This window comes from Lichenostomus cassidix, chromosome 1Aa (assembly GCF_008360975.1).
Source record: "Lichenostomus cassidix isolate B80296 chromosome 1Aa, HeHo_3.0, whole genome shotgun sequence".
NCBI classification, from domain to species: domain Eukaryota; kingdom Metazoa; phylum Chordata; class Aves; order Passeriformes; family Meliphagidae; genus Lichenostomus; species Lichenostomus cassidix.
This window is the reverse complement of record NC_139480.1, coordinates 42,816,495-42,844,199: the sequence shown is the minus strand read 5'-3', so window position 1 is coordinate 42,844,199 and position 27,705 is coordinate 42,816,495. Positions and strand designations below refer to the sequence as shown.

Here is a 27,705-nt window from a genome sequence, read left to right as displayed (position 1 = left end):
AAAACTCCCTCGAAGCTGAAGAGGTGTGGTAACTGCTTGTCAGAAGTCATACTGAGAAGGGGACAGAGGAGCTGCTTGCCATCATAACTGGTGGAAGAAAGCAGGTTCAAAAAACAAGGGGAGGGGAGGTAGGTCTGCAGCAGCAGGCTGAGCACTGGCACCAATTTCCAAGCTGGGGCAGGTGTTGGATGTGTGCAAAGCAGAGGGAGTGTCATGTCAAGTTAGGGAAGAGAAATCTATTCTTTGGAACAACTAGCTCTGTAAAGCTTGAGTGCAAGGATGAGGCAAGTAGGAAATGAGATGAAACGTGGGTGTAGTTTAGATGGGGTTGAAGACTTTTGCACTATCACTTCTGGTACAGTATTTGCAATAGAATGACTACATCATCCACAGGACTAATTTAGATTTTATTCTGGTATTTCTCAAATATAAAAAGTCAAAATTCTTACATCAATCTTTAAAGAAAATCCATGCAAGCAGGTCAAAATGTTTACAACTTAATTCCCTCCCCGCCCTCCCCCCGACCCTTCGTTTCAGTTTTCACTTCACAAACCATGCTGGTAAGTAAACCAAGTATCTGCCCCTCATGGTTTTTTTCACAGCACATTGTTAACAGAACAATGCTAGGCTAAGTCAGTGGTGCAGTAAGCACCAAAATAAGATTTCTCATTTGAACAGCCTCTCTGCAATACCTCAGGATTTCTTGTGTTTGAAAGCACATCCATTTTGCTTAATTCTGGCTCCATGTGATTTTAAAGTTTAAGGCTTTTTCTTTGATACCACCGTAGTCTAACTCATGAGAATCTCAAGAATCTCAAAACCTATCAGCCAGAAGAAGCAGCAGTACAAAGTAGACTCGTTGACAGTTGCAGATGGACAACCTGTCTCTTCCCTTTCTCCTCTGGAGAACCAAATCTGGATACATTGTGCAGCAGCTTCGGAAATAACAAGCATGAACCTCTGCTCTCTTCTAGCAGGATTCATCTTTATTACACACACTTCAGTATTTACATGTTTCTTCTGTGTACAAGTTTTGGGAAAGTGCAGCAGGAAAGACAAAACAGCCACACCAAACCAAGCACCTGTAGAGCAGAAGGTTCTTGCTCTGTTATCTCACAGACATGCAAACACACCCAGCCAGTGCTCTGGGTGGTAAAAAAGGCATTCACACACAGGTGTTTATGGCTGGAGTCAATCCTTATGGCTTTCCCGGGGGAAAAGAGCTGCTCTCAAGGTCAGGATGACTACACACTGTACAGAATTTTTGGCATGAGAAAAATCCCAAATTTGCTCTGTTTGAAATAGGTTTGGCCCATCGCAGTAGAAATTCACGTAAAAGCAAAATGCTTCTACGTTTACATTGATAGGTAGTAGAAAAAACTGTAGTCTTCCTATTCCCATTTTTACAACCCTTTCTGTTGGAGTTTAGTGCTAGATTTCATTAGTACTGAAATCATACATCTGTCCCTTTACTACAGTTGTTCCCTATAGCAAAACTGAAGCATCTTCAGTTTACATTTGCAATTCACAAAACAGGTCTCTTTGACAGGGAGTAGAAGTCAAACTAAGCAATAGAGCTTCATTCTGAAGGTTGCATAGAGACTTAAGAGATTTATAGAACAAATGTTTAAAAAAAAAAAAATCTGTCTGGTACTACTGAACAGCTCAAATGTGTGTGACCAAAAATCTTTATAGGCAATCAACTCTGAGTTTGTTAGCAACAGCAATACTGTACATTTTACATTATTATCAAATACATAATTCAAGAGTTACAAAATAGGATCATGCATTACCACTAAATCTTATACAAGCTTGGATTGATTTCATTCCAAGGATCTGAAATGGAGACAGAGGGTTTTTTTTTTGTTAATGAATAAGAACTCAAACTCTGGATTCCGTTTTCGCTTTCATGGATTTGATATAATCTTGTTACAAGAAAACCTATACAAGTTTGCTCAATTTAAAGTGTTAAAATAACTACTGAACGAAAAAGTGAGCATTAAAGTGATCAAAAAAGGGAGCTACAAGATTCCTTCTTTTAAAGGCAGCTTTGGAGCCAGAGGTACCCTTCCACACCATGAGTATGATTTTAACAAAGATTAGACACTCCTCATGCTCAGCCTCACCTTTTCCTGTTTCACATGGCAGAACAGTACATTTGAAAGACCATTCAGTTTAAAGTAGTGAGCTGAGCAAATGGTGTCCCAGCCTGGAATTTCAGTGTACAGTAGGCATACCATGTGTGCACTACTGAAATAGCAACACTCCTTCCCTGGCCTCCCACCTCATGGCTGAAAGGATGGATAAGCTGTTAGCAATACTTCCACCTTTAGGTGCACCTGAACACTTGTGTGTTTTTTCCAGTTCTGGAAGTGACCTGGACTAGGAGCTAAGAGGGATGGAAAGCAGTGTCCTACCCACTGTTTCAGAAGTCTTCAACGTTGTGGCTCATACCTCTTGTCAGTAGTATTTATGCCTCTTCAAAGAGAGCAGCATTAAGAGATCAGACAATCTGTCTCCCTAGTTTCACTGCATTTACATATGGCACAAGATTGTTTTTCTACGAGTAACTTGTGGCAACAACATCTTTTTCCTAAAAAAGTGTAACAGCACAAAAAAATTCATAGCAGCATTTTACACAATTTGTGTTAAAAAAGTAGAAGTTAACCATTTGTGTATTGAGTAACAAAAGGTTTAAATTACATTTATTTTCCATTTTACACTCACTATTTACTAGTTGGACTATTTACAAAGGTTCAAATGTTGTATAAGAGAATGATCTTTACCCAGAATAAACTTCACATGTGAGGTAGTGGTCTACCTCGACCTGTTTTGGCTGGATACAAAGGAGGTACAGTTGGGTTTAGATAAAATTCAGAAGTAGGATGTTCATGTGAATTAGATTGTGTTCTTGTAGAAGAAACCATGCACACACACACATACAGAGAGACAATAATCCTATGGTAAAAACATTAAGACCAACAGGGGATTTAGTTTTCATCTTTTTGGACGAAAACCAGGAGAAAATAATTAGAACAGGGAAGTTGTTAGCTATACCTCATTTATTCCAACTATATTTTTACCAAGAGGCCATCTTTTATTTGAAGAAGATAAAGTAATTGATGTTAAAACAGTAGAACTGAAGGATTTAAGAGTTAACTTAAAATTGGGGGTTTCAGCACACCCTCTAATAAGACAAAGGAGTATTATTTCTCTACTGCTGTAATAGGTATCAACACCCCTGTCCCAGGCACTAGAGGTAGCACTGCTGGCTCCTGCAGGGCAAGACACCTCAATACATGCTTGCTAACAGACACCTCTGCCACCTAAGGGTGCCCCCTGGTTAAGTCTTACTTCCTTCCAAACTTTAAGTTACAACAGACTGCAGGAACACTACATGAGATGTTTCTAATCTAAGTTTTTGGAACCTGCAGTGTAACCACACCATGAAAAAAACACATATCAGGGTTAAAAGAAAAACAAATAGGGGGAAGAAAGATCTACAATGTTTTTCACACAAATCTTCTGACAGTTCATCAGCTGAACAAGTGATGAAACAAAAGTCTAGTGGATAGTTTTGGTAGCTGCAAGACAAAGTTCTTGTTCTTGCCCTAGTTATATGTTACATGAAGATTGCATAGGACAAGGCAACCTTTTGGATAACTGAGGCAAGCAGTGCTGAGTGTTGGTATCCTTTGCTCTTGACAGGCTGAATGTGGTTTAGTGCTTTATTGTAGTCACCCTTGTGCATCTCTGCCTTCAACACATCCATTTACCCAAATAGTGCCAGCTTAAGATCTTAGCACTTCATCTGTGGATACCAAATAAGAGTTTAGTATAAGACTATTTGCTCAAGCTTTAACTACTGACTAAAACTCACAAGTTTTAAATAAGCTGAACACCACTGAGATGCATATTTTATTTTAGCATATATGGAAATTTATATAGTCAAGTTTCATTTTTAATGGCCTATTAAGGCATCTTAAAAAAATCCCTATATGGCTTTGGTTTGCTGAAATACTATTTTACATTGTTAAAAGAGAAACATGTTCAAATAAATTTGACATTATGACACATTCACATATTTCACTTAGAACTGACAGTTATACGATGCCTACATGTGATCACAGATGTCTCCTGTTGTGATGACACGAATAAAAAGGTAATCCAACTGTTTATCTCACAGTAGAGGGCAACCCAGAAGTCTGTGCAGAAGTGACATATAAGGAGTTATTATCTGGAAGAGGGGGAACCACAGAGTTTCCATTAGTGGGTGAACAGCTCAGTTTCAGTTTTTCCAAGTATTCTGCATGAACAGGCTTGTGACACTGAAGGACCTTGATTGCATCTTCTACTTTAAACCATTCTCTTTTCCTTCCTGAATGAGTACAATCCACAAAGAAGAACAGTTACAAAATTTTAACAGCACTATTATTTGCTATTTAGTTACTCACTTATTCTCAGTTCTTTAGAAGCTGAAGTTGTCAGGCAAAAGAGAATGAAAAGACCTTGAAAGAACTGATGAATGCAAGAGAGACTCGCTCAAGCTTACTAAAATGCAATTCATAATAAAGCCTTTCAGATAACTCTCCTGAAGCAGATACTGGACAGAAACTCATATGACTGTGCATATGCTCCAAAAGCCACATCTGGTCATTAGAGGAAAGTGTTATCACACAGTATTATTTAAATTACTTGATGTTGCCATCCTGCACTGTAATGCCTAGCAGAAAATCAGTCTTTAGGCTGAACATGCATGCATGAAGAATGGCTTGGTCTGAATTTCAAAAGCCATGCTCCATTCTCAAAATCTCCATAAGCATCCATTAATGGAATTTCTCAGGTTCGCTGTAAGTTTTAAGAAAATATAAACATATCTCTGATACAAGCTATATTATAAATTTCAAGACCTAATTTTACTAACATCAGATAAGTCTGTCCTTTAAAATTCAAGGTCTTTCAAAATATATAGAGACAAGGTCAATGGTAGTATTGTTAGAAGTGGGATTCTATTTCTCACTTGTTTTTACAGCATTACAAGTACTATACTTCAACATATATACACTGCTTGTTTAAGATCAAGGACACTTTCAAAAACACCCTAGAGTAGCAGACAGCAAAACAGTCTACTTTTTATGGAAAAAACAATTTGGCAGTATAGTATTTGGCCTTGAAAAACTACAAGCTGTATTCCTAACTGAAAATGTTGTTTATTCCATCATAATGCCATATTAATTGGAGTATTCTAAGAATAAGACTAGCACAATTATGTTGGAAGCAACCCTAGTTATGTGTGTATTAAAGTGTGCAAGAACAGCATCCATTGGCCTTCTCTAGAACATAATTATTATTCCCACTGAATTATACAAATTGCTTCAGAAAAATGAAAGAGGTTTGCTCAAAACATTTTTAAATGTAGCACAGAAGGACAGAGAATTAATTTACCTATATTAACTGAATCCTCCCAGTCTTCTAGTATTTCCGTCACAGTAAGAACATAAACGTACGTCCTGTGCTTCCGATCCTGGTTCTGCTTGAATGTTAGAAGTAGAAGTTTAAATTCTCATCTAAATAACTTACAGACTTAACACAGCTAGAAGATTAGAAATTACTTACCTCAAAAGGATAGTTGCCAGCAAGCCTGGCCTTTATTTTCACTAAACAAACATCTCTACTGATGAGACCCAAAATGATAGGAAAATGAAAGTTTTATTTGAAACAGCTATTCTATTTTGCTAGACTGAAAAAGCCCAACCAAACCAAAGAAAACATAAACAATTTTGAAGATTGTGAAGTTCTGACCAAAGCATGTTCTTGGTCATCCAGCTAAATATTAGCAGTTGTCCACTAGTACTGCCCTAGAGAAGTACTAGTACTTATCTTTTACATATGTTGTAAGTTACCACAGCAGAGCACATTGGATAAAACTGTTTCCACAACTCATTTCCTAGATAAAAGGTCATTTAAAAAAAAACCCAAACACTTTTTGCAAGATGGAACCACTGCATTATGTGGCCATATCATCTACACAATGCTGGCTATAAAGTTTCATTCCGTGAGTGAGGCAAATAAATAGCCTGTGCTGCAATCATGACAAATGCAGAAATCATTGCCATCTGCTCATTCAGCAGGTTTGCCACAATGGCAGCACTAACCACCTGTTTAGAAATTAGGTGTTTTGCACAAGGCAGGCTAAATACAGAGTGTGACAGAGGTATCTGCTCAGGGCAAGGCCACTATGCTGCAGCCAGTCCACGCAAGCTTGGCACAGACATTCCTCCTGCTACTCCAAAGCAGACTTGTGGCAGTGTCTGAAGTGCTACCCAATTAATCACACCATCCTTTCCCTTGGAAAAGATCTGAGCTCCTAAAAAACCCAGGACCATCTATGATTACAACTGTATTAAGAACCAAGAGATGTTATGGCCTAGCTCTCCTTACAGATGGCTGTATCCTTGTGCCATAACCTTTCCTACTTAACTCTGTTTCACTACAAGCTTCATATAGTTTTGAACTGTTGTGCTTTACCAGGAAATAAAAATTCTCAAGGAGTTCTTTGTCAGTATCGCCATTAAATAGGATAGGTGCATTTGTAACACATATCCTTTCTGGCTGCAGTTCTAGAATAGGAGAGCTCAGCCAGCAGCAGCATTTATTTCCATCTTCTCTCAGTTGCATCCCCAGGTCACAAGGTGTGGTTCCCTCAATGGTACTAAGAACAGTTTGTGTGACCCTTTTGTGAAAGCAAAGCAGAGCCTTGATTTAAGTTAGAAGTAACCTAGAAAAGTGACAACACCAATTTTTCTCTCTTCTGGTCTAGATGATGTAGATGGCTTCAGAAGAAGATATATCTGAATTACCAATGAATCACCATGCTCTGTAGCTCCTGTCTTAAGGCAACAACATGATAGGTATCCTGGGATGTCACATTTTCTGATATGTTTTGGGTTTGAGTTGAACTGGGGGGTCCTACACATTAAAAACTTGGCTGTGTTTTGACGAAAGTATTCTCCATTTCCCAGCTCAGACCAAAAAAAAAAAACCCAGATCCAGTAACACCACAAAATTATAGGTAGGTAATACTTATGAACTAAAGTCTGATGTTGCAGTTTATCAGTTCTGCAACCATTATTTTTAGAACTTAAAAGAAATAGCTCACCTCAAATATCCCAAGTAGTCTGCCTAGCTTTCCCTTTACTCCAGCCTACAAAAGAAATAGAAAAAATGTTAGCATGTGGCATTAATTAAAAAAACAAACAAACAAACAAAGAAGTATCAGTACTATTCTCCTACATTAGCATTCTCCTCCTTATTAGGGTTATTTAAGTAAGAGTTTTAACCTAAGTTTTACTTAGATAGTGCTGCACTACTTCTGGAGCTTCTGGTTTTAGACTCCTTGTGAGTATTAGTGTACAAAAGCTTGTCCTAATGAGTGGATCAAAGAATCCATCAATCTTTCAAGGTTTCCATCCAGACCAAAATACTGCATTACCACATTCTTAGTGTACTGTATGTTATTAAATAGAGAAATTATATCCAATACTGAAATAATACTGGAAAGTAGATAAGACAAGAGATTTTCAAGTAGTATAATAATTAATCTAGAGAAGCAATCATTGAAATTCCTGTGCTATTTTACATAGAAAGTTAAGTACAAGTCTTCAAAATACAATAATAAACTGTAGGTTATTGTATGGATCTTGTAGCATAATGACTTCATCTGTGCTGTTTTTCATATCAAAGTAGCTTTTGACATGCAATATAACCCCCAAATTTATATCCCCAATTCTCGGCAGTTTTGAACTCTTTTTCTAGCTAGTATCATTAAACAGGCTTTCACTTCAGAGTTTTGCTCCAATATTTTAAAATAATCCCAATGTGTATCAGCCCATGCTTTGTGATTTTTATCAATTCAGATAAGGTGGTCATTACTTTCTACTAAGACTCTAAGGTTTGCTTTTCCAAAAGTAATATATAATGCCTTTTCCATGGGACATTGCTTATGATCATCCATTAATTCTAAACACAACTCAGTCCATATGACTGAGGCATAAAGGCATATGTTGTCTACTAGCAGACAAAGCCATATTTAGATTGTTTTTGTTTTGTTGTATAACCAGTATTTAAAATAGGGCTTCTTAGCGCTAAGATGACATTTTCTAATCTTCAGTCTCTGCTTCCAGCCTTAGCCAAACAGTTATTGATGTCTTATGTCTTTATATAAAGGACCATATGGATCCTAATTACATTTTAATGAGTAACAAATAACTGAGCAGGCTTTAGCAATAAGTCTAATCAAAGTCTTCCTAGTGAATGTTTTCTGTGACTGTCTTTTTAAAGAAAGCAGATGGCTGGTGTTATTTATTAAGCCATTTTGATGAAGGAGACCTGATCACAGCCTGTGCAAATCATCAGATATTCTTCTTATCCAGAGCAAGAGCTAGACCACAAGTTCACGCAAAACTACATGCAATATTCTGGTTGTCTGCTGTGATGACCAAGATACCTGTTAGAGTTATAAGGCCAAAATACACAACTAGCCTTAGATAAGGGATTAAGGAGCACATTAATTAGGAAAGTGACAGGCCCTTATTTTGGGCTGAAAGAGTAAGCCATGCCACAACAAGCACTAAAGATTGCTTGTGCTTTATACTGGGTAATGAAAAAGCACTTATTAGCCAAAAGGAACATGCTGAAGAAATGTTTTAAGTTTTACTGATCAGTCTTAATTTCCTCAGCATTAAAGTATCATTTCAAAATTGAGAAGCAGAACCTAAAAGAGTACAAACTTTTTCTACTTTGGTCCCAATCTTTGCTTTTCTTCTCATTCAGCACTGTCTAGGAATTACTATATCCTTAAGATTCCTACTTTGTGGAAAAGTAAGCAACTAGAAAAAGCAATTTCCCATCATCCTATTCCATCAAAAGTAACAACATGCATCTGTAGGATTGGTCTTTTTTTTTAAATATTTCAACTCCAAGTGTGCAGCTTTAGCTGCACACATTTTGCAATTTATTTATTTATTCACTAAAGTTGCAGCACACAACAGATTGTTTAATATCATTAAAGATATGGCTTAAGAGCAGAACAGTGAAGTCAGTATAGACTCTGCAGGTTTCTGAAGCATGAAAAACAACTTTCCTAAGTACTAGGAAACAGCTCTAAAGGGGCCTAATGCTCCACCAGAAGGAGGAAAAAAAGAAAAAAGAGGGGAAAAAAAGAGGAGAAAAAAGGGAAAAAGAAAACTCCTCAGCCCCTAAGCCCAAATAACTGCCTTCCCATCCCACAGTCCCAACCTCCCCTCAAAGCAAAAAACTAGGAAGATTTTTCAATTATCTTAGAAGTCGTGGCCAAAGCCTTAATTATGTTATAAAGACTTTTGAAGGCAGGTCTGTGGCAACAGGGTTGTTGAAGGACAAAAAGTCATCATCAATAGATGGAGGAGGACTTCTCTGAGATGCTACACGGGAGTCTGACAAATAACTAATATTAAACATGTGGCAAAACCACCATGACCAGCTAAGTTTACTGATACTGCATAGCTTTCACAGAGAAGTTTTGCCAACTTACTAGTATCCCATAGTCACAATGTGAATTTATCAATGTTACTCTAAGTGGAATTTGCTTAGCGGTTTCTCTTTTCTCCCTCCAAGCAAATCAGTGGTTTAAACAAATGCTCTTAGCTGAGTAATTCTGAATGAAACAATTAGAAGCACTCCATTACATCAAGTGTAAAAACTTCCCAAAGCTTGAAGTGAAGCTTTGTTGCAACCAAATGTTGGTATGTAAATGTGATTGCTGTCGCTTATGTCTAGTCAAAAATACATGTTAACAAAATGTAGCATCATTCCTGCAGACAGTGTATTTTGAATACCTCTACACTAAAAAGTCTAAAAGGTAGTAATGCAAAGTCTCATGATTTTTCCCTTGAAAATATTCAACTGAATAATCTTCATAGTTTAAAAATTACCATGAATTTGGCAGTGATCTTTTAAGTGTTATTGCTAACAAAAAGAATTTGTTCAATTTCTCGTTATAATGTAGATCCTTCAAAATGTGTCAAAGCTAAGTGCTAGAGGACCAAGAAATACTCCAGCTTTATCCCCAGAACATCAAATGAAGTTCCCCCTTTTCCAATGGTAAGATTCTAATCCAATGCACTGGTTAAATTCTAGACTTTGAACATTTTGCCTCTCATAAAAACATACTTCTTCCTTTGGCCTTTATGTACCCATGTACTGTTAAAATATGTTTCATCAAGTAAACAGAATCTTACAGGCTTCCATAAGTGTGTAAGGCAGTCTAACTTGGGGAGAAAAGTCTGAAAAAACTGCAGCTTTTTTCTGACAGACAAGCTGTTGAATTAAGTGCTACACTTCCCCAGAAGGGCTCCCTAGGGAAGTCTGAGTACTATGCAAATAAGACCTCAGATCTGAATCTTATGCATGTATTTTAGCATTAGTCTAAATCCAAGCACAAGAGAGAAAACTATCCACATCATCCCATAATCATCCTGGCCTGGAGGTCATTCCTGTCGGCAGCTCTAGAGGTACTGCAGTCTCAGATGTGTGTCAGATGTGCCTGTTTCCTGTAGATGGAGCAAGAGTCATGCTGCAGTTTAATTTTTAAGCTAACAGTCTACCAGGGCAGAAAGTTGCTTAAGATCTGAAAGATTTGAATTATTTTTAACTCTAGGATGTGTAGGATAGTATTTTAATGGCTGCACTCCTGAAGGGATGGTGGCAAGATGATTCCTGCCCCTTTTTTACACACTTTTATAAAACAAAATGTTTGACTACGTATGCTTAAATCTTTCAGCTGCGAGTGTGCTTTATTAATTTACTTTTGCAGTGCCTAGCTGGTTCTAGTCTGTACACCCAATCATTTTTCAAATATTAGACACTCACTGGAGCCAATTCCTCTATGTCCTGAGTGAAGTCTTAGATAATATTACTGCCATTTTCACTCTTGCAGCAAATTAATCTTCAGGATCACCCTTTTCTTCTCAGAAACTACATCCACACAGGTCTGGGTGAAATTGCTTTTTCTCATAGGCATTTCTATATACTACTAAGACAAACAAAGCATGAGTCTCTGTTTTTTCTGAGATGAAGAAAGAAAAGGGAGTGGGGGGTGCCCCTCCACTTACAAGGCTGGGCATCATTGGCTTGCCACTCATTTGTGTCATTTTTCTTTGAACAGTGCATGTGCAGACAACTTTTTTTCATCTTTCATGCTATGCAATTAAATACAAAGCTCCAAATTCATTAACGGAGTAGCTCCTCATTTAGATGAGGTTCAATACCTTTCTGGGATTGCTTTGTACTGTAATTTTATTTTAGTATTTTACTTGCAGGTTTGTAAAAGTTTATTGTATCTAAATAACAAAGATAACTGTCAATTTCCTGTAACCTATGAAATGCCAAACTTCAATGAAACACACTAAATATTCAGTAGAAGTAAAACCCTGTATCACTAACATGAACAGAACTGAAAGATAAAAAAAATCTGGAGTCATGTACAGACTATGAAACAACTGCTCTCCATGTACATTTGAGTACAGAGATCTTTGAGTTACAAGACAAAGAATCTAAATACACTACTGTTGGTGTCAAAGTGAGGGATATTTAAAGCCATTGGGCTATCAACACTTACACCATTAAGAAATGTTATTATAACTCCCACTATGAATTTATCCATTTTAATAAATTAATAGAAACCAGTGCCTAGTTTGTGCATGGCCCAATACTGAAGAAACACATTTTTAAACAAGTACCACTGTGCTTTCTTTGAAGTTTGTTCATTCATAAAACTCTTAACAGTTCACTGTACTGTAACCAGCTTGCCAGGTGACATTGACCTTAGTATATAAATAGAAAGGACATCCATCTTTAGAAAGGTCAGTATGAATTTCCATGGCTCAAACCCCTAAATACTACTCTTTTTTCTTTAAAAATGGCACTTGGCAATCTCGTGGAAGCATATAAGACTTAGCCTGTAGATGAAGAATATTTTACTTTAAGGCATGAGCTTCTAAGACTAATCGGCTATAAAAGCTATAACACTCCAGAAATTCTGAGGGTGTAAAACAAGTGTCACCAAATGATTTTTCCTTATTAAAGCCCCTATTCTGTGAAAACTCTTTATGTATTTGCAAGCACAGCTCAAAGCTGAACATGGCTGGAACTTTGTATTGTACTCCACAACATCACAAAAAGCATAGTCCCTTCAAGATCATCCATTCTTCACCATCAAAGAAAAAACCCTAAACATATGACTACAGTTCAGTCAGCTCTAATTTAACATGGAGATGAGACTTTACTATCTCTCATCTTGGACTATGCCTTAAGTCAGATCAGCAATTAAAATTACCAGTGTTCACAAGAACATTGAGCAGAGGACTGTGTTTTTTAATCCTACCCATGAACTCATGACAGTGGGAAGCCAAGACTTTCCCTAGAGATGTTAACACTGCTTGGAAAACTGAATCTTTGCTGACTCATTCCTAGAATCCTAACTCTTTGCTCTTTTCAAATGGACTGCACCTTGTGGCTGACTAGGTCTTGTGTAGGTCAAAATGGGCTCCTCCAGCAAAACTGAACAGTCTGGAATAACTTTGATTTTGTGAGGCTTATTTATGTTTGAACCTTGCTGCAGGAAGGCTGCTGAGAGCAGCGAATAGCAAACTAGTCTGTTCCCCAAGTAAAATGGGAGAAGGGTCACTGAATCACAGTTCACAGATCTCATTTTGACACTGAATAGCAGGCACTGTTTGGTGCAAGTCACATCTACATCAAGTTCCTAAGCCACAACACCACAACAGAGCCAGCCTTGAGGGTAAGCAAGATAAACCACTAAATAGCATAGCTAATAAAAATCATTACACGTACTAATTAGCAACAATATTAGTGTTTTGTGAATAGCAAAATGGGATGAGAAAACAGTTTAAGACTAGTAGAAATCCTGTAGTTCACTCACATACCAGAATGCATCCACTTTTTGGAAAATCTTATACCTTCTATTTAAAAGTAGAATATTCTGATTTTTCTTGCAGTTTTATTTGGCTTAGACATGGCTGATAGATATTAGAGTAACACTTAACATTTTTGACAGTTTTCCTGGGAAAAATAAATAAATATTCTAGTAGACTGGGAAACTGCATGAATTCACCATGACTTAAAGCTCTGTTTTGCCTAGGCATAGGGGCAAACATAGAAAGGCAGACTATAACTATAGTGCTTTCTTTATAGATAAACAGCCTTAAATATATGAATTCTCAACTGCTCACAGTTTCTAATCAGTTTAGTTTGGAACGTCCTCAAAGGTCTGTTTAGTTCTTTTTCTTATGCAGCTACACATTAATGGTTAGTAGACCTTCGCTATATTCTAGAAGAGCTGTGAGTCAAACATTTTCTGCACAAACACAGAAATGTGACACTACTATAATATGTCATTTGGCATAAAGTCACAGTTCTACTTCCAGGACGTGTTTATAAAGGCAGACAGAAATTTAGCTGTGAAATGAACGAGTGCTGGGAAGAAGCTAAGTTAATTAGTTCACCTCACCATGCTATACCCCAAATTCCAACACACAGAACTACAGTTCTTTGAATTTCATAACCACAAAAGTCTCTGTCAAATTCTGGATAGAGGAGGCAGTTCCCTCTTCCTTCTTGGTTCCCATCTGCGGATAAAAGCAGCAAAGATGAGCTGGACTTTTTGCTTTGTTTTGGTTTTGTTACCTCTTCGTACACCTCTCTCACGGCTGCTCCCCCTGGCTCTTCTTCTGGTTCCATTCCTCCACCTGGTACAATCCACTGATCTGGATATCGGCTACTGCTTACCAACAGCACCTATAAATAATTGCAAGTGACTGTTAAATGCAGCTCACAAGTCAGAAATCTCACTACTATCTGCTTTTTCAGCAATACACTTATTCACCTAGCCAGATGGATTATAGACTTTAGAAATGAAACATAACAGGCAACCAGGAATTGTAAAAAGAGTGAAATAGTTAACATCCAGTCTTTCTTATGCAACTAAGTCAAGACAATGTCATTGCAATCTCTTTGTACAAACGCTTTCACTGGATGCTTAGACACAGTGTGAAAAATACAGAAGACATTATGCACAGAAATGAAGGCATACAACAAAAATTCAGTAACAATATTTTCCAATACTATGTCTTCAAATCATATAGAAGGCAAAGCCTGAAAGTTAGGACATTGTCATCATATAGAAATTTAACTAATTTTTCTGGAATGGCATCTTCTGGCTAAAAACAGACTTGAAAATATTTGTAATTTTTACTCTGGAACAAGTTTCTTTTCAGTTACTGAAGTGCTGTGTCAGCATGACATGCTTACAATATTGCATAACTAAAATACAGTGAGAGTACTTCATTGGCCCTTGTCCAATTTGATTTCTTTTAAACATTTACATAAGAGGAAAAAGCACAATGCATTGCATTTGATTTCTAAATTTAACAATTTTTCCCAAGACACTTTAATTTTACTTTGACTCTTACCTGGTTCTGTCATTGATATATACCAGTTTAAAACCCCCTGTCCATAGGACCTGCCCTTCACAGTATTCAGAGCAGAGATGATTTTAGCTACTTGTCCAACAAACTAGGATGCCTTGTATTCAGAGTAATTTTGCAGTAGAAGTTTATGAAAATAAGACCTTGATTCAGAATCACTTGGAAATAGGCAGTTTAACTCATATTTGAGACACATCCCAGTTACTAAGACATACTCAGTCATCTGTGCAGCAAAACACTTCCCATTCTAGGCATTACTTACATAAGCCCTACCCTGAAGTCAAAGGACAACTGTGGGGAGTAAAAGGGCAGGGTCAGCACTCAAATCTTGAAAAGCAATTAAAAGACTGGAACAAGAGCCTCAGTCTAAAGGTTATGGTTTTAACGGGTGCCAGACAACTGAAGTGACAGTTCCAGCCCTCAGTTTTATGGACTTCAAACTTACCCCCTCTTGGGTTAAGTAGGAAAATGACTCTCTGATGACAGCAAGAGGGAAATGATTACCACTTACCCTATGTCCCTTTGGCACTCATGGAAATAGGTTGTAGGTTCACCTAAAGGAGCTGGGAGTGTAATTCAGATGACTGCATACCTTGTGAATGCAACAGTACGTGTGTATACCAAAGTGCACCTGGAAAAGCCTTATCTGACAGATACTGTCTTGTAATGTTTATCTTACGTGCAGGCAAGATTAGTGCAATGGAGAATCCTTCAGAGTAGGACTAATTTTCTCTAAGTTCTTTCCTATGCTAAGTGAGGAATACAGCAGAGACATCATTTAGTACAGAAGCATTCTTAGCATCTGATCTAAATGTTCCGTTTCCAGTCAACTCAAGTATTTTACTCACCTATCTAAAAACTTAGACATATTCAGTTAAAGCAACAACGTTAGACACAAATGCATCTCAACTTGATCTTTACAGCCAAAGGTTTTGGTTTCCTAGGATCCTCTAACATTAACAAAAGACTCCCAGAGCATACACAGCTCTACTAAAAGTAATTTTAGAAAATACTTTTGAACACTTAGGTGGGGCACCTATCTCACTACAAAGAGCGGTTGTAAAAATCAAGTTATGAATTCACTTCTGAGATTACATATATAAGCATTAAACATTTTTTGCTGATGAAACTATCACTCAATCCAGTCATGTGAAAGCTTGCAAAAATAATGAACAAAAGGATGATTATATCACATTAAATCATTCCCAGCTTAGTAGAAGAGTTTAAAATCAGCATTCATTCCTTAGTTAAGGCTAAACATGAAATTCTTAATTACTACTATGGGATAAATTAAGTTGCTCATTCTGGCAGCGTAAAGAAAATAAAATTTTTATGCCTTTATATATAGTAGTTGACTACCTAATCTGATCAATAGACTATCAAGCTAGGTTTGAACATCTATTAGCTTTAAATTACCCTTTTAAAAAGCAGAAACAAATACATCTAGCGAGCAATCAACATTAAAATACATCAACTCTTGCAGATAGGCTTTACAGCTATGTATACAATACAATAAACTCCCAAGCATTACAGCCTGGAATTGATTTTAGCAACTATCCAAATCTCCACTAACCCTGGAACTGAAGCATTTCCTCAAACATCTTTCCCCCTATGCTTTATTCTCCTGTGATCCCACTGCTTTTACAGTCTGAATCCAAGGGATCACACTAAGATGTATATCTCTGAGATCCTCAGATACACAACTTTTTTTTATCCATTAACACCTGAAGGCACTAGCACATCCTGGAGTAATGCTATCAAAAATGTACTTGGTGTTAATCAGATCTACAAACACCAAGAGCTGATAGCTAGCAGTTGCAGGATTGTTTGGTAAGGCTGAAAAGCATTCCACAGATTTTTTCAATCACAGTATCAAGCAGTCTTCCATGTTTTTGTTTTTCATTCCATGTAGGTTTCAAGTTTTTCCATCTTTAAGTGGCCAGAAGATCATCCTCCAGTACCTAAATGACTAGGCTGTAAATATAAATGTGACTCAACTATGAAGACACCAAAAAGCTGTGGCTGGTTGACATTGCACTCACATGCCAAGAAAGGTGCAAAAAAAACAGCAGAAAAAAGTTCAGCAATTCATCTTCCCTTTATAGAAGATAATCAAACTAGGAGTAGAGTGATCTAGGTTGCCTGGACATTCAGTCTTTTCTGAGGAGGCTCATGGTCAAGCAGATTACAGTAGTCTACTGAAAAAGAAGACTTCAGAATCTCATCCACCTGTATTTTTTTTTGGGCTTATGCAACCCATATTTTACATCATAACCCCATTAGGCTCAGAAGAAAAAGTAAAAGTACTTCCTATGCAAAGAAGTCTATTTATAGTCCATATCCCTAAATGCAGAACAAAAACTAAAGATTGCTTGAATTGTATTACTTGCTAGTGATCACTGCCTTTCCCATGCCTCTTAATGTTGATAACTCTTGTTCAAAAAATGCACAGAATATTGCAATGAAATCTGCTTGTCTACTTCTACTGCTAAGTTTATCTTACTCCAAAGACTAAGGCAAAGATACCATTTTCCATAGTGCTGCCAAGTGAAGAAGTAAAGCTGCAAAATTCAACTAAGAGAAAACAAAAGAAGAAATTCTTCCATTAAATGTTACCAGCTTAGTTTTACCCCACCTTCAAGTCCAGAAATAGCAATGACCTTTGAGTGTAGTGAGGAAGACAAACTGCTAGCCAGCCTACTTGTAATAAGCACCTATTGATACACGTAACCATGCTATGGTTAACCAAAAAGGCTATTACAGGGCAGGTGGCATCATGGGACTTGGTCACTATAAATGCCAAGCCTGCAGACAAACAACTGAAAATTTCTAAAGATGCCAAAAGTTTTGGCATCTTCAGTGTTCTCAAGTCAAAACCAACTGTGAAACAGTTAGAAGCCATGTATTCCAGAAGACCAAAATGGCAACAGCTCAGAGTAATGCAAATTATAACCACAAGCTATTCACCTTGATTTTTTTTTCATATTAAGCATTAGACAGGTAGAAAATGGTATAAGTTTGTATACAAATTATGTCATTGCTTTCTATCTTTAACTGTAGGACATTATAGCTTACAAAAATAATTAAAAGGCAATTCACATAAAAAGCTAGATTTAATTACATTACATTAGCTAGACAGAACAAACCCCCACAGCTGGATTCTTTGGACTTCAAAATGAAGTCATTCACAACTTGAAATGAAAAGAAAAACTTACAGTTGAAAATACACGATTCCAATTACAAAGACATCTAATGACAATTATTGTGGAAGTTCTCCACTCCCAGCCTAATCACACCTATTCTTCTCTTCCCCACTGCACACTCCATTTTCTTCCCTCTCATCACTCCCACTACTCCAGTAGCTATGTCCAACTTGATGTTTTAATTACCTAATGAAGGTAGCCAAGCCTGCCTTTCTTTATAGCAAAGCTGGCAGTTAAAAGGAGCAATGTTCAAGAGGAAAGGAGTCACCCCCCCACTCCAGAAGAGCACTGAACATGTGTGACTCAGCTGCAAAGAACACCACATTGCTCAGGTGTACCTGATCACAACACAGGTGCGTGCAAGACAAAGGATTTAGCTCCCAAACTCTACAAGGGTGACTACACACAAATAATTTCAGAAGATTTAAACTGGTCAGAGTATAGAAAAGATCATCAAGGCATTAAGAAGTACCTCTAAGCTGACAAAATGCTGGTAGAGGTATTGCATGTTTTCACAGACATCAGAAACATTAAGAACATAAAACATCCAAGCCTACTCTGAGAAGAAAGACAGGACCCAGTGATGGTGGTTAAAATTATCTAATTTAGCACTCAATATGGAAACTCAGCTTGGTCTGCTAAATGTTACAAGCACATTTACAAGACCAACATGGTTGGTCTGCTACAGTTACAAGCACCTGAAAGAGTCAGAAAGATGGTTTAATCCTAATATAGTCAAAAGGGTCAGTCAAACCCCATAATTTGTTTAAAACCAGCCATGAACAGATGCTCAGGGAAGAATACAGACAGTAAATGTTTTATTATTCCCTAACACTTCCAACCTCCAATTGTTTTCAGCTCAGGAGCTTCCTTAAAAGCACTGGGGAACAACTTTGAATGCTGCAGCACAGGAACATTATTGAGAAGCAAGGAAAACTATCTCTTATAAACTCTGGATCATAGTTGCAGAACTACCTGTATAAATTTTTATGCAAAAGCACACATCTCATCTTAGAAAGCATATGTCAACCTGCTACAGTAGTTAAGAGATTTCCTTTATCTAACACTATTTCCTGTTTTAAAAACCACTGCTTCATTTTAGTAGTTCTGAAACTAGTTCTCAGTTCCCCTATAAGTTAATGTAGTATCCTTGTCCTAGAATGCCATGGCCTTTTTTTGGACTCCAGAAGGCTGGAAAATGCTGCTTTGAAACTTGCCACAACAATGCTACACAGGCAGCATTTAGTAAGGAATGTTTGCTTTCCTGGAAAGATTCTCAGTACAGCGATTGCTTATAGTCCTCATTTGTTACAGCAGTAACTTTAAAATTACTTTTTTTTTTTTTCACATGGAGAAATAACACACACTAAGTTATTGTAAAGTAGTAAAAAACCCTTAGGATCAGACTTGACAACATTTGAAGAGCTAATTGAAGAGCTAATTAAGGTCAAAACTGCAACACCTTTACTTCCCCCTAACACTGGCATAATGAGTTCAGGAAGCTGATCTGGCTGAAAGGTAGATTCCCCATTAAAGCTTTGAGTCCAGCCTGCACACACAACACCCACCAGGACACAGCCATGCCACCTCCCAATTTCAGATGAGCCTATACCAATTCAAGAGCCTCCAGCGAAGGACTTTAAGGACAATAGACTGAAAAGCAGCCCCCAGCTATGACAGAGGTAAAAAGATGATTTAGTCTCACTGGAGGAGCCAGCAAAACAGCAGAGGAATGGCTAACTAGCAGTACATTAATCCTAATGCTCATTAATTTGAGCACAACATCTTGAATGCATCCTAGAAAACTGGGTTCTGCCTACACAATACATTGTAGTCAGAAATATCCTTGCAACTTTACCTAAGGATCGCTTCTCAAAGCAGCAACACAGTGCAACTTTACCCCCATTCTGAAGATGAATGATAAAGAAATATGGATATAATTTTGTAATACTTCAAAATCAGATCTGGAAAATATTTCTCCTTTGAGACCTTCTGACTTTAGGGCTATATAGCAATAAGGAGAGAAACATCAGCCTTTTTCAGATGAAGGTTTGCTTTTGACTTGCAATGAAAGCTATATTATTGTACACATTTGTTTTCACATTGAATTCAAATATTTGGCTAACATGTTATAGTGATGCAAGATTTGAGTACCTTCCTCTGGCTATTTAAAGTACTTTGTTTTGTTCTTTGGCTAAAATGTTCCTGTCAGGAATAGAACAGCACTATACTACAATGGCATGCCAGTCAGAACACATTTCCTCACATCAAGAAACACTCAAGTCACCTGTAACATTCGATCTCCCCCTAAGCTTTAGCATGCTTTGGAGAATCAAATGTGGCAGGTCTCACAGTGTGATGAAGGATGCAGATCTTGCACCCAAGACATATGGTAAAACAAGATTCCTGGCTGAAAAAAACCTGCAAACAAACAAACTTCCCACAAGCACCTATGAGAGAAGATTTACTTCTCACGCTGGGCCAGTTCCCCAATCCACTTTACAGAATGATCTTCCCTCATGCTTGCTAATACAGACCAAGGGAGAAACCAAGCAGGGGAAGAGTGAAATTCATATGGCTGCCCATTTCTTTTTAACTTGAAACCACAGCGTAATCTTGAGCAGGAGAACTGGGCTTTACTGGTTACTCAGCAACATAATCTGTTTGACTAAGGGATCAGCTTCCAAGCACTTGTCAGAAACAAGAGCTCCCAGGCTTCGCAGGCTGTTCAGCTGCAGGTAAAGATTTGATGAGGTTGTTTCTTCACAAGTTACCTTTTAGCCTTTTCTGTCTCTGAGATACATCTTTGAAGACAAAAATTTGTTTTAAAGTATTTACATTTGTATCATTGGTTTCACTGAAGTGCTTAAGCACTAGGTCAGAAAGTCAATGAATTAAAGTCAGCTTTTCAAGCGTTCTACAAACAAGACTGGAAAAAAATACACATCAACCTATGGTCTGTGAACTCACATATGTACAAAAGATGTTTAAGACAACATATCTACAAACCCTAGCTAGAGATAAGTATGCATTCATGTGTGTATATAGGCATATATATATTAATTTAGCTAGATATAATATTCTAAAGAAGTCTGCCACTCTGCTATTTTACAGAAACTTGTAACTTAGAAGCTTTGAGCACCACTGACTTAACTGGGGCAATTCAAGTAGAAACTTAGCCACCAGTTTAAATCCTCTAAGTAAACTTACTATGGTAGAAGAAAGCTAAAAGGACAGTTTTTTCAAGTATTTGAACATAAATATAACTAGTTTTATTATGGGACATCTTAGCCTGATGTTAGACAAGCACAGCCATATTTCCTTCTCCCCTCAGCCGACTTTGAGCAACTCTCCATCCTATTAAACATATCCATATGGCACAAACAAGTAATAACATAGGTACGGGGGGAAAAAAAAAAAAAGAGGTTTCACAATAAAAAAAACCTCATGGTTGACTGATTTGAGTATCTGAAGACATATGAATGAAGATGGAAGCTTTCTGCCATGGTGGACAGCTGAATTACCACAGCTTTGCTAAACCTGCAAGCTTCCACTGCTGGCAAGTAGTTGCAATTTGTCAAAAATGATTCCACCATGAAAACAAGGTACATATGCAATGCCTGCAGAAAGCTGTTTTTCTGTGGAAGTGATAAACACCAGTGTCTTGCATCCGAAGACGGTTACCCGAAATAAATCCTACCACAGAAACCTAGCGTTCCATTTTTCTTAGCATGAACACAAGCTTTAACCCTGTATGAGCCTGCAGGGATACACTACAAGCAGACACTGCCTCTGTAAACACATCACAAAGAGCCATTTTGGAAGCTGTTTATAAGTCTTGATTTTTCAAGCGACACCCCTTCCTGCAGGTGCAGATCATAGATGCATAGAATGGTTTAGGGTGGAAGGGACCTTAAAAGATCACCTGGTGGTTCCAACCCACCCCTCCAGCACAGGCAGGAACACCTTCCACTAGATCAGATTGCTCATCCAACCTGGTTGATAATATCCAAATATCAAAATGCTGAAGAAAAGCTAAGGCAGCAATTATTCTATGTCAATTACTCTTCCTGTACATAGCAGGGCAGGGACATGAGACAGAAAAAGTAAAAACTAAAGTGTGCTTGAAGTGCATAATGAAATGTGTATTCTTTGGCATTTAAAATATGCCTCTATTCTGTCAGACAACCATAGTGCAAGGTAGGTGTGTATGGTGCCATGGTCATACCCCAGGTTATTTGAAAGCACACATTGTTTGTGTGTTTACGCCTGAGAGCTCTACACTGAAGGATAAAGAAACCAAATGAAAAATTCCACATCAAATATAGAATATCTGTCATGACCATGCAAGTTTATTTACAGTAATTCCTAGAACACCCCATTTTGCCAGGGTAGCCAGGTTATACTTCTGCACCCTGGTTTTATGGATCAGGTTACATTACAACAGGCCTTTCTGGTTTTCAGACCAACGTACATAAAAATATAATTTTACTTTTTCCTTTATCCTTTTAAAAAAGCATTGCTAATATGAAGCAACAGCTGTACAACATTGAAAGAACACTATTTTTAAAAATTATGAAACTGTGACCACCATAACAAGACATAAGAAACCCATGCTAATCTATCTTGATATTCTACCAGCCAATAAATAAAATTATTAAATCAGACCCAAAGGGAGATATAACACTGGGAGCCTATAATTTTTAACTCAAGGATAAGAGGTAATAGTTGTCAGGCAAGTGTATGCTCTGCTACAGAGAAAAAAAAAATCTACATTTCCCATAAGTGTGTAACAATACATTTTTCCTCACTACTGTCTCAATAGTAACAGAAAACCCTTCCCATCTGTTTTCATCTCATGTACAAGGCTGAACAACAAAGGCAAAATTAAAAATTGAAAAGCTTGAAGACTTTTTTTTTCTTATGAAACTATTTTAGGTCTGCCACTAGCAACTGCTGGCTGAAAAGTAAAGTAGGGCTTTCAGTACCATATTTGATTACATAAAGCAGTGTTACAGATGCCAAAGTAATTAGAATGCACTCAAAGTTTATATTCAAGATACTTAAAAATAACTGCTCATTTATTTGTATAAGATGTAGTTGATGGAAAAAAAATTAAATTAGGTTTTAAAATTACTTCAGTTATTCCAATTGCTACAAAATTTATATTTATTACTATTTGCTCTTGCTGCTTTAAAGGCGTGCCTTGTTCTCTGCTTTGAGAGGTAAGAATTTCCTTGCCTACCCTCTGCCCAGATCCTAAGATGGGAGGATTTTTATGTAAAACTACTGTTTGCAGAACACTGAATGCATAAACAATTCCAACCTGTGGAAGCAGTCGGTCCTCACAGCACCAAGAAGGCTCTCCTGCAGGCTTATTCTAAAGTTGTCATCCACTCCTGGTTGCTCAAGAAAAACTTGCATTTCCTCATCCACAAATCCTCCAGCCCATCCCCACCTGCTGAATACCAGCAGCTTTTTTGCACACACCTAACAGCTTCTTGTTTGTTCAAAGCAAAAAGGCTGCACCCCCCACGCACTGCATGCCCACAGAGCCTTGTTTCATTTTGCATGGGATTTCTCCTGCTTCATTTCCAGGATTTTTTTTTCTTTCAAAGGGCAGACAGTGCCTGCAATTATTGCTTTATTTCCTTAAAGAACAAAAGGAGCCAGCACTTAAGCTCATATCCAGCCATCTTGCTCTCTCTTCAGCCCAAATGACAGCACTGAGACCACAACAGGCAACACTTAAACTACAGTAGTCTGAGACCACCTCCTTTAACACTCAAAACCCACCAAAGCTACTGGGCACATTACTTGGCTATTTGGGCTTCCTCCTGGATATTTTTCTTTTTAAATCATAAACTATGACAGCCACGAAGGTTACAAAATCTAAACCAAAATGGACTACATAGCACCAAATTGTTCTGTGTGGAGGCACTTGGAGAAATATGGATTTTCACAATGGTGCATCTGAGCAAACATCAGTCATCTCAGGTCTGTGTTTTCAGCTGCAATATCAGCTCTCAAGACAAAGCAGAAGCTTTTGACAGGTTGCAAGATTGCAGGGAAGCCCAGTTTGCAGCCTGTAACACTCAAGAGAACTGACTCAACAATTTTAAGTCTGGCAGCAAGGACTGGCAAGTCCAGCATTAAGTCTAATTGGACAGGGTAAGAGTTCAGTGCCTGTATTTCAAACTGCATGCAGGAACCACCAGGCTGAATTTTGCCTCAGCAGTATTCTACAGCCCGCTTATGTTTCAAATTAACAAATAAAGAAGCAAACTGAAAACCAATGTAGTTGTGTAATAAAATAAATGTGTAATGTAATGTAAGGGATGGGTTTAACCCATCTTTTTCAATTGACATGTTACTTCACTGTCCACCAAACTCAGCTGTAACATCAGCATCAACGAGGCTGCAAAGGTAGCATAAGAAGTGCAGTATGGCTAGAAAATGGATCAAGAAGCCATAACAAGCAGATTTTGCTAAATGAAGAGTAGACATATTAAATGTTTTAGTGATTTGCCTGATTTCTGTTGATGGGCACAAAAAGCTGTTACTGAAAATGCCTAAGTCTTTAAGTCGAGAGGCAGTGTCCAGAAGTCATGATATCAACCTCACGCTGAAGTTGCAAAAGGATCACATTCAGGAAAGAACACCACTGTGGATTTCTGACACAAGCTGAGAGTTCATGAGGTGGCAATAAGTCAGAGACTTAGATATCACCAGTAAACACAAGATGACTGCATGACAGCTTTGCAGTCATGACAGAGAAATGGGTCCTATTACAAAGTTTCTTCTGGTATAGCTAGAAAAGTATTAGTAGCCTTTTACACAGCACAGCAAGAGCCCATCTAAAGCAACCACAAGCATCACCCACATTAAAAAATAAGTTTGTCAAACTGGAGATGTAAGAGCTACCATGACAACAAAAACAAAACTGGTTTTAAGAAAAGACAATTTAAGACTTCAAATTCATAAAAAATGCTAAGAAAGCTTTCTGACATATCTGTAGACAGCAGTCATTTGTAAGTGAATGAAAGAAGGAAAAAAAGCTAAAGCTGGCTAGGTACTAGCCTTTTAAACAGTCAGGACAGAAGCAGAAAGAAAGGTTAATTCTAAGATTTGTATGAGAAGATTGCTGTAGATACTCATTCCTCCAGATAGAACCTAATCAGATGAAAACTAGAACAAGAGGTATTGAGTCTTGCAGACAGTATCTCCAGAAAATAAAAAAAAAAAAAAAGTTGGGATTTAGATTTCTTGCTTTTTAGACTCCTAAAAAGAAATGTATTGCTAAAAATTGTTTTCAATTGTCTGTTCTATTGTCTCTACTCCAATGTCAAGCAATTCTCCACTTTTTCTGTAAGTCAAAATAACTATGAAAACTATTCCACCCTGCAGTTCCCCTGCACTCCCACCTCCCAATAACTTCTACAGGAGTCTCCTGCTTCCCTCTTCTCCCAGTCTCCACCCTTGTGCTCCTTCCCTGCAGAAGCTACCCTACAATTAAACACCTTGGAGATGTACCTTGGCTGAAAATTGATGGTGCAATCTCTAGAGACTTGGAAAGGAAACAATGATGACATTTACATGGAGTTTGAAGACCAACACAGAAACATACCAGCACAACAGTGTTCGAGAGGACAGAAGCAAGCCTCAAACACCCAGTTTGGGGAACATGGCTGGTGATTCACAAGTTAATCACAAACAGCAGTCAGGCATCAAACTTCTAAGGAATAGGTTCTGTAGTGATAGAGAGGACGCTGGCACTTGGGACAGAGCTCCGAAGCAAGTTCAAGCTGTTGCTACTGCTTTCCTGGAAATAAGTTGTCAAAAAGCAATTTTAACTGTTTCATACACTTAATATATGTCCTAAATCTGACCTGATCTTATCCCATTCACTTCACCCTCAAGTATGCCTACCCACATGATGCCAAGGCCCAGCCTCATGCCAGCAACACAGGTACTCCATCCAGAATAATACAAAGGACTCCAGTGCAATAATGGTCAGTACCCACTCTACCTACACAGCCCACCAAAGCTACTACTATCATTCCTAGCCTCAAAGGATGTTATTACACATAAACAATATTCTGAAGCAGCCAGCAATCACATCTGGATGCAAGATTGAAAGGGAATGACAAGAAGTTGCATCAGGAAATGAAGAATGAATGGAAATCACTGACAAAGGTGAACCTAACGATGAATTTCCAACTACAGTTGGTGCAAAAAGCTGCAGCAGTGGCTCAGGTGTTTAAACTCCAAGTAAGTCTGAACTGCAGTAGCATCCAAAAATAAATACTAAAGTCACATAAATGGTGCACATTGGAGTGTCAGAGACCAAAGAAGAGCTATAACCCATAACAAGACTTCGCAAGATTCCTGCTGGCTGCCTTTCTCCCTTATAATACTAAGAAAAACTCATCTGCGTGGTCCCAAGGCTGTATTTATACCACACAGGAAATGTTTTTTTTGCTTAAACCCAAGTGTCTCTCATTTTGAGATGAGGCCTCTTCCCACTGCATTATATTACTTAGTAGATGTTTAAGCAAGACATTCGCTGTATTGGCAGCTTGGGAAGGGCATCAGCATCTTCCAGCATACAGATAAAGGCAGGAAAAGACTCCAAACCCTAACCTTTATAGTTATTTCATGGCTACTACACAAGAAAATGAAGACAGAAATCGGAAAAGGGTATGCTTCCAGCCAGAGCCCATCTATAAAGGCATTGTGCAACGAAAGCATCAGCCGCGTTCCCAGATAACGGGCAGTGCCATTGACCTTGGCTCGGAGCACGGGATAACTTTGTTGCCACCTCCCGACTCTGCTGCAACACTGAATCCCGCCTGAGCGCTCTCCGCTACAACCAAAGCCGCAGCAACACCGCTCCCGAGCTCCTTCACAAAACATTTCCAAGCCCCGTTTTACTCTCTCCGTGGGAAAGCCAGGTTTTCCCAGCGCAGGCTTTTTCTTATCGCACCCAAGCGGGGCAGCAGGTTCGCCTGCAGGGTGACACACCAGCCCTGCCCTCCACGCGCCATTATACATTAACCGGTTTTCCGCGCGTTGCGGGCACATGAAAGATAACCCCGGAGTTGCAGACTCCTGGTGTCCTGGCCCATCGCACCCCGCCCTGAGCGCAGAGTCTCCCCTTCCTTCCCTCCCTCGGCTGGCTCTCCCCGCCGAGGGGCGCCGGGGCCGCGCACAAAGGCGGCGCCGCGCACGTGGGCGCGCACCCCGCCGCCCCAAGATGGTGGGCGAGAGGCGCGCCCGCCCCGCCCCCGGCGCTGCTCGGACCGGCACGGCCCGGGGGCCGCCCGCCGCCGGCTCCGGCCGGCAGGAACCCGCGCAGCCCCGCCGCGCCGCCCCCCGCCCGCTCGAGGGCGGCGGGAGCCCTGGCATGGCTGTGCGCGCTGGGGTGTCCCCCGGCAGGCGCCCCGCGGCCAGACAAAGGGACGCGGCAGCGGCGGGCCGGCGGAACGGGACCCTCGGCCGGGCCGGGCGCGGCGCCCCCCGCCCCACGTGCGCGACGGCTCGGCGGGCTCACCTCGTCCTCCCGCTCGCTGCGGAAGCACAGGCACGCCGCCCGCTTCTTGTAGCCCTCCCGGTCGTACGTCCGCGTCTGGTTCGGCTTGAATTTCATCATAGAGGCGGTGACACGCCGGCTGCCCCCGGCCGTCGCTGCCGCCGCCACGGCTCCTCTGTGTGAGCGCCGCCGCCGCGCCCCCGGGACACCGGCGCGGGGCCCCCGCTCGGGAGCGGGGCCGGAGGAAGGCCAGTCCCCGCCGCTGTCACAACAGCGCCGCGCCGCCTGTGCCGCTGGTGCCGCCGCCCCGGGAGCTGCGCCGCGCCATGGAGGCTCTCCCGGCGCCCCGAGCCGCGCCGCCCGCCCGCGGCGGCCGCCCCTGCGCCCCCACTATTTAACCGTAAGGCGCATTCCTGCGCCCGCCGCG

General features: G+C 39.4%; 1 protein-coding gene across 2 annotated transcripts; it reads right to left on the bottom strand.

Moving 5' to 3' along the window:
* Positions 1 to 388: 388 nt before the first annotated feature.
* On the bottom strand, positions 389 to 27,705 carry NUDT4 (nudix hydrolase 4). Of its 2 annotated transcripts, none has more exons than XM_085046521.1 (5): positions 27,300 to 27,705; positions 13,744 to 13,854; positions 7,160 to 7,204; positions 5,446 to 5,533; positions 389 to 4,378 (listed from the first exon to the last, which is right to left on the bottom strand). In XM_085046521.1, exons 1-5 carry the CDS (start codon positions 27,396 to 27,398, stop codon positions 4,176 to 4,178), a joined length of 546 nt encoding a protein of 181 aa, XP_084902647.1. In that variant the 5' UTR covers positions 27,399 to 27,705; the 3' UTR covers positions 389 to 4,175. The 2 variants fall into 2 exon arrangements, with proteins under 2 accessions (XP_084902647.1, XP_084902656.1); XM_085046530.1 differs by having other exon boundaries at positions 5,446 to 5,530; positions 27,300 to 27,700.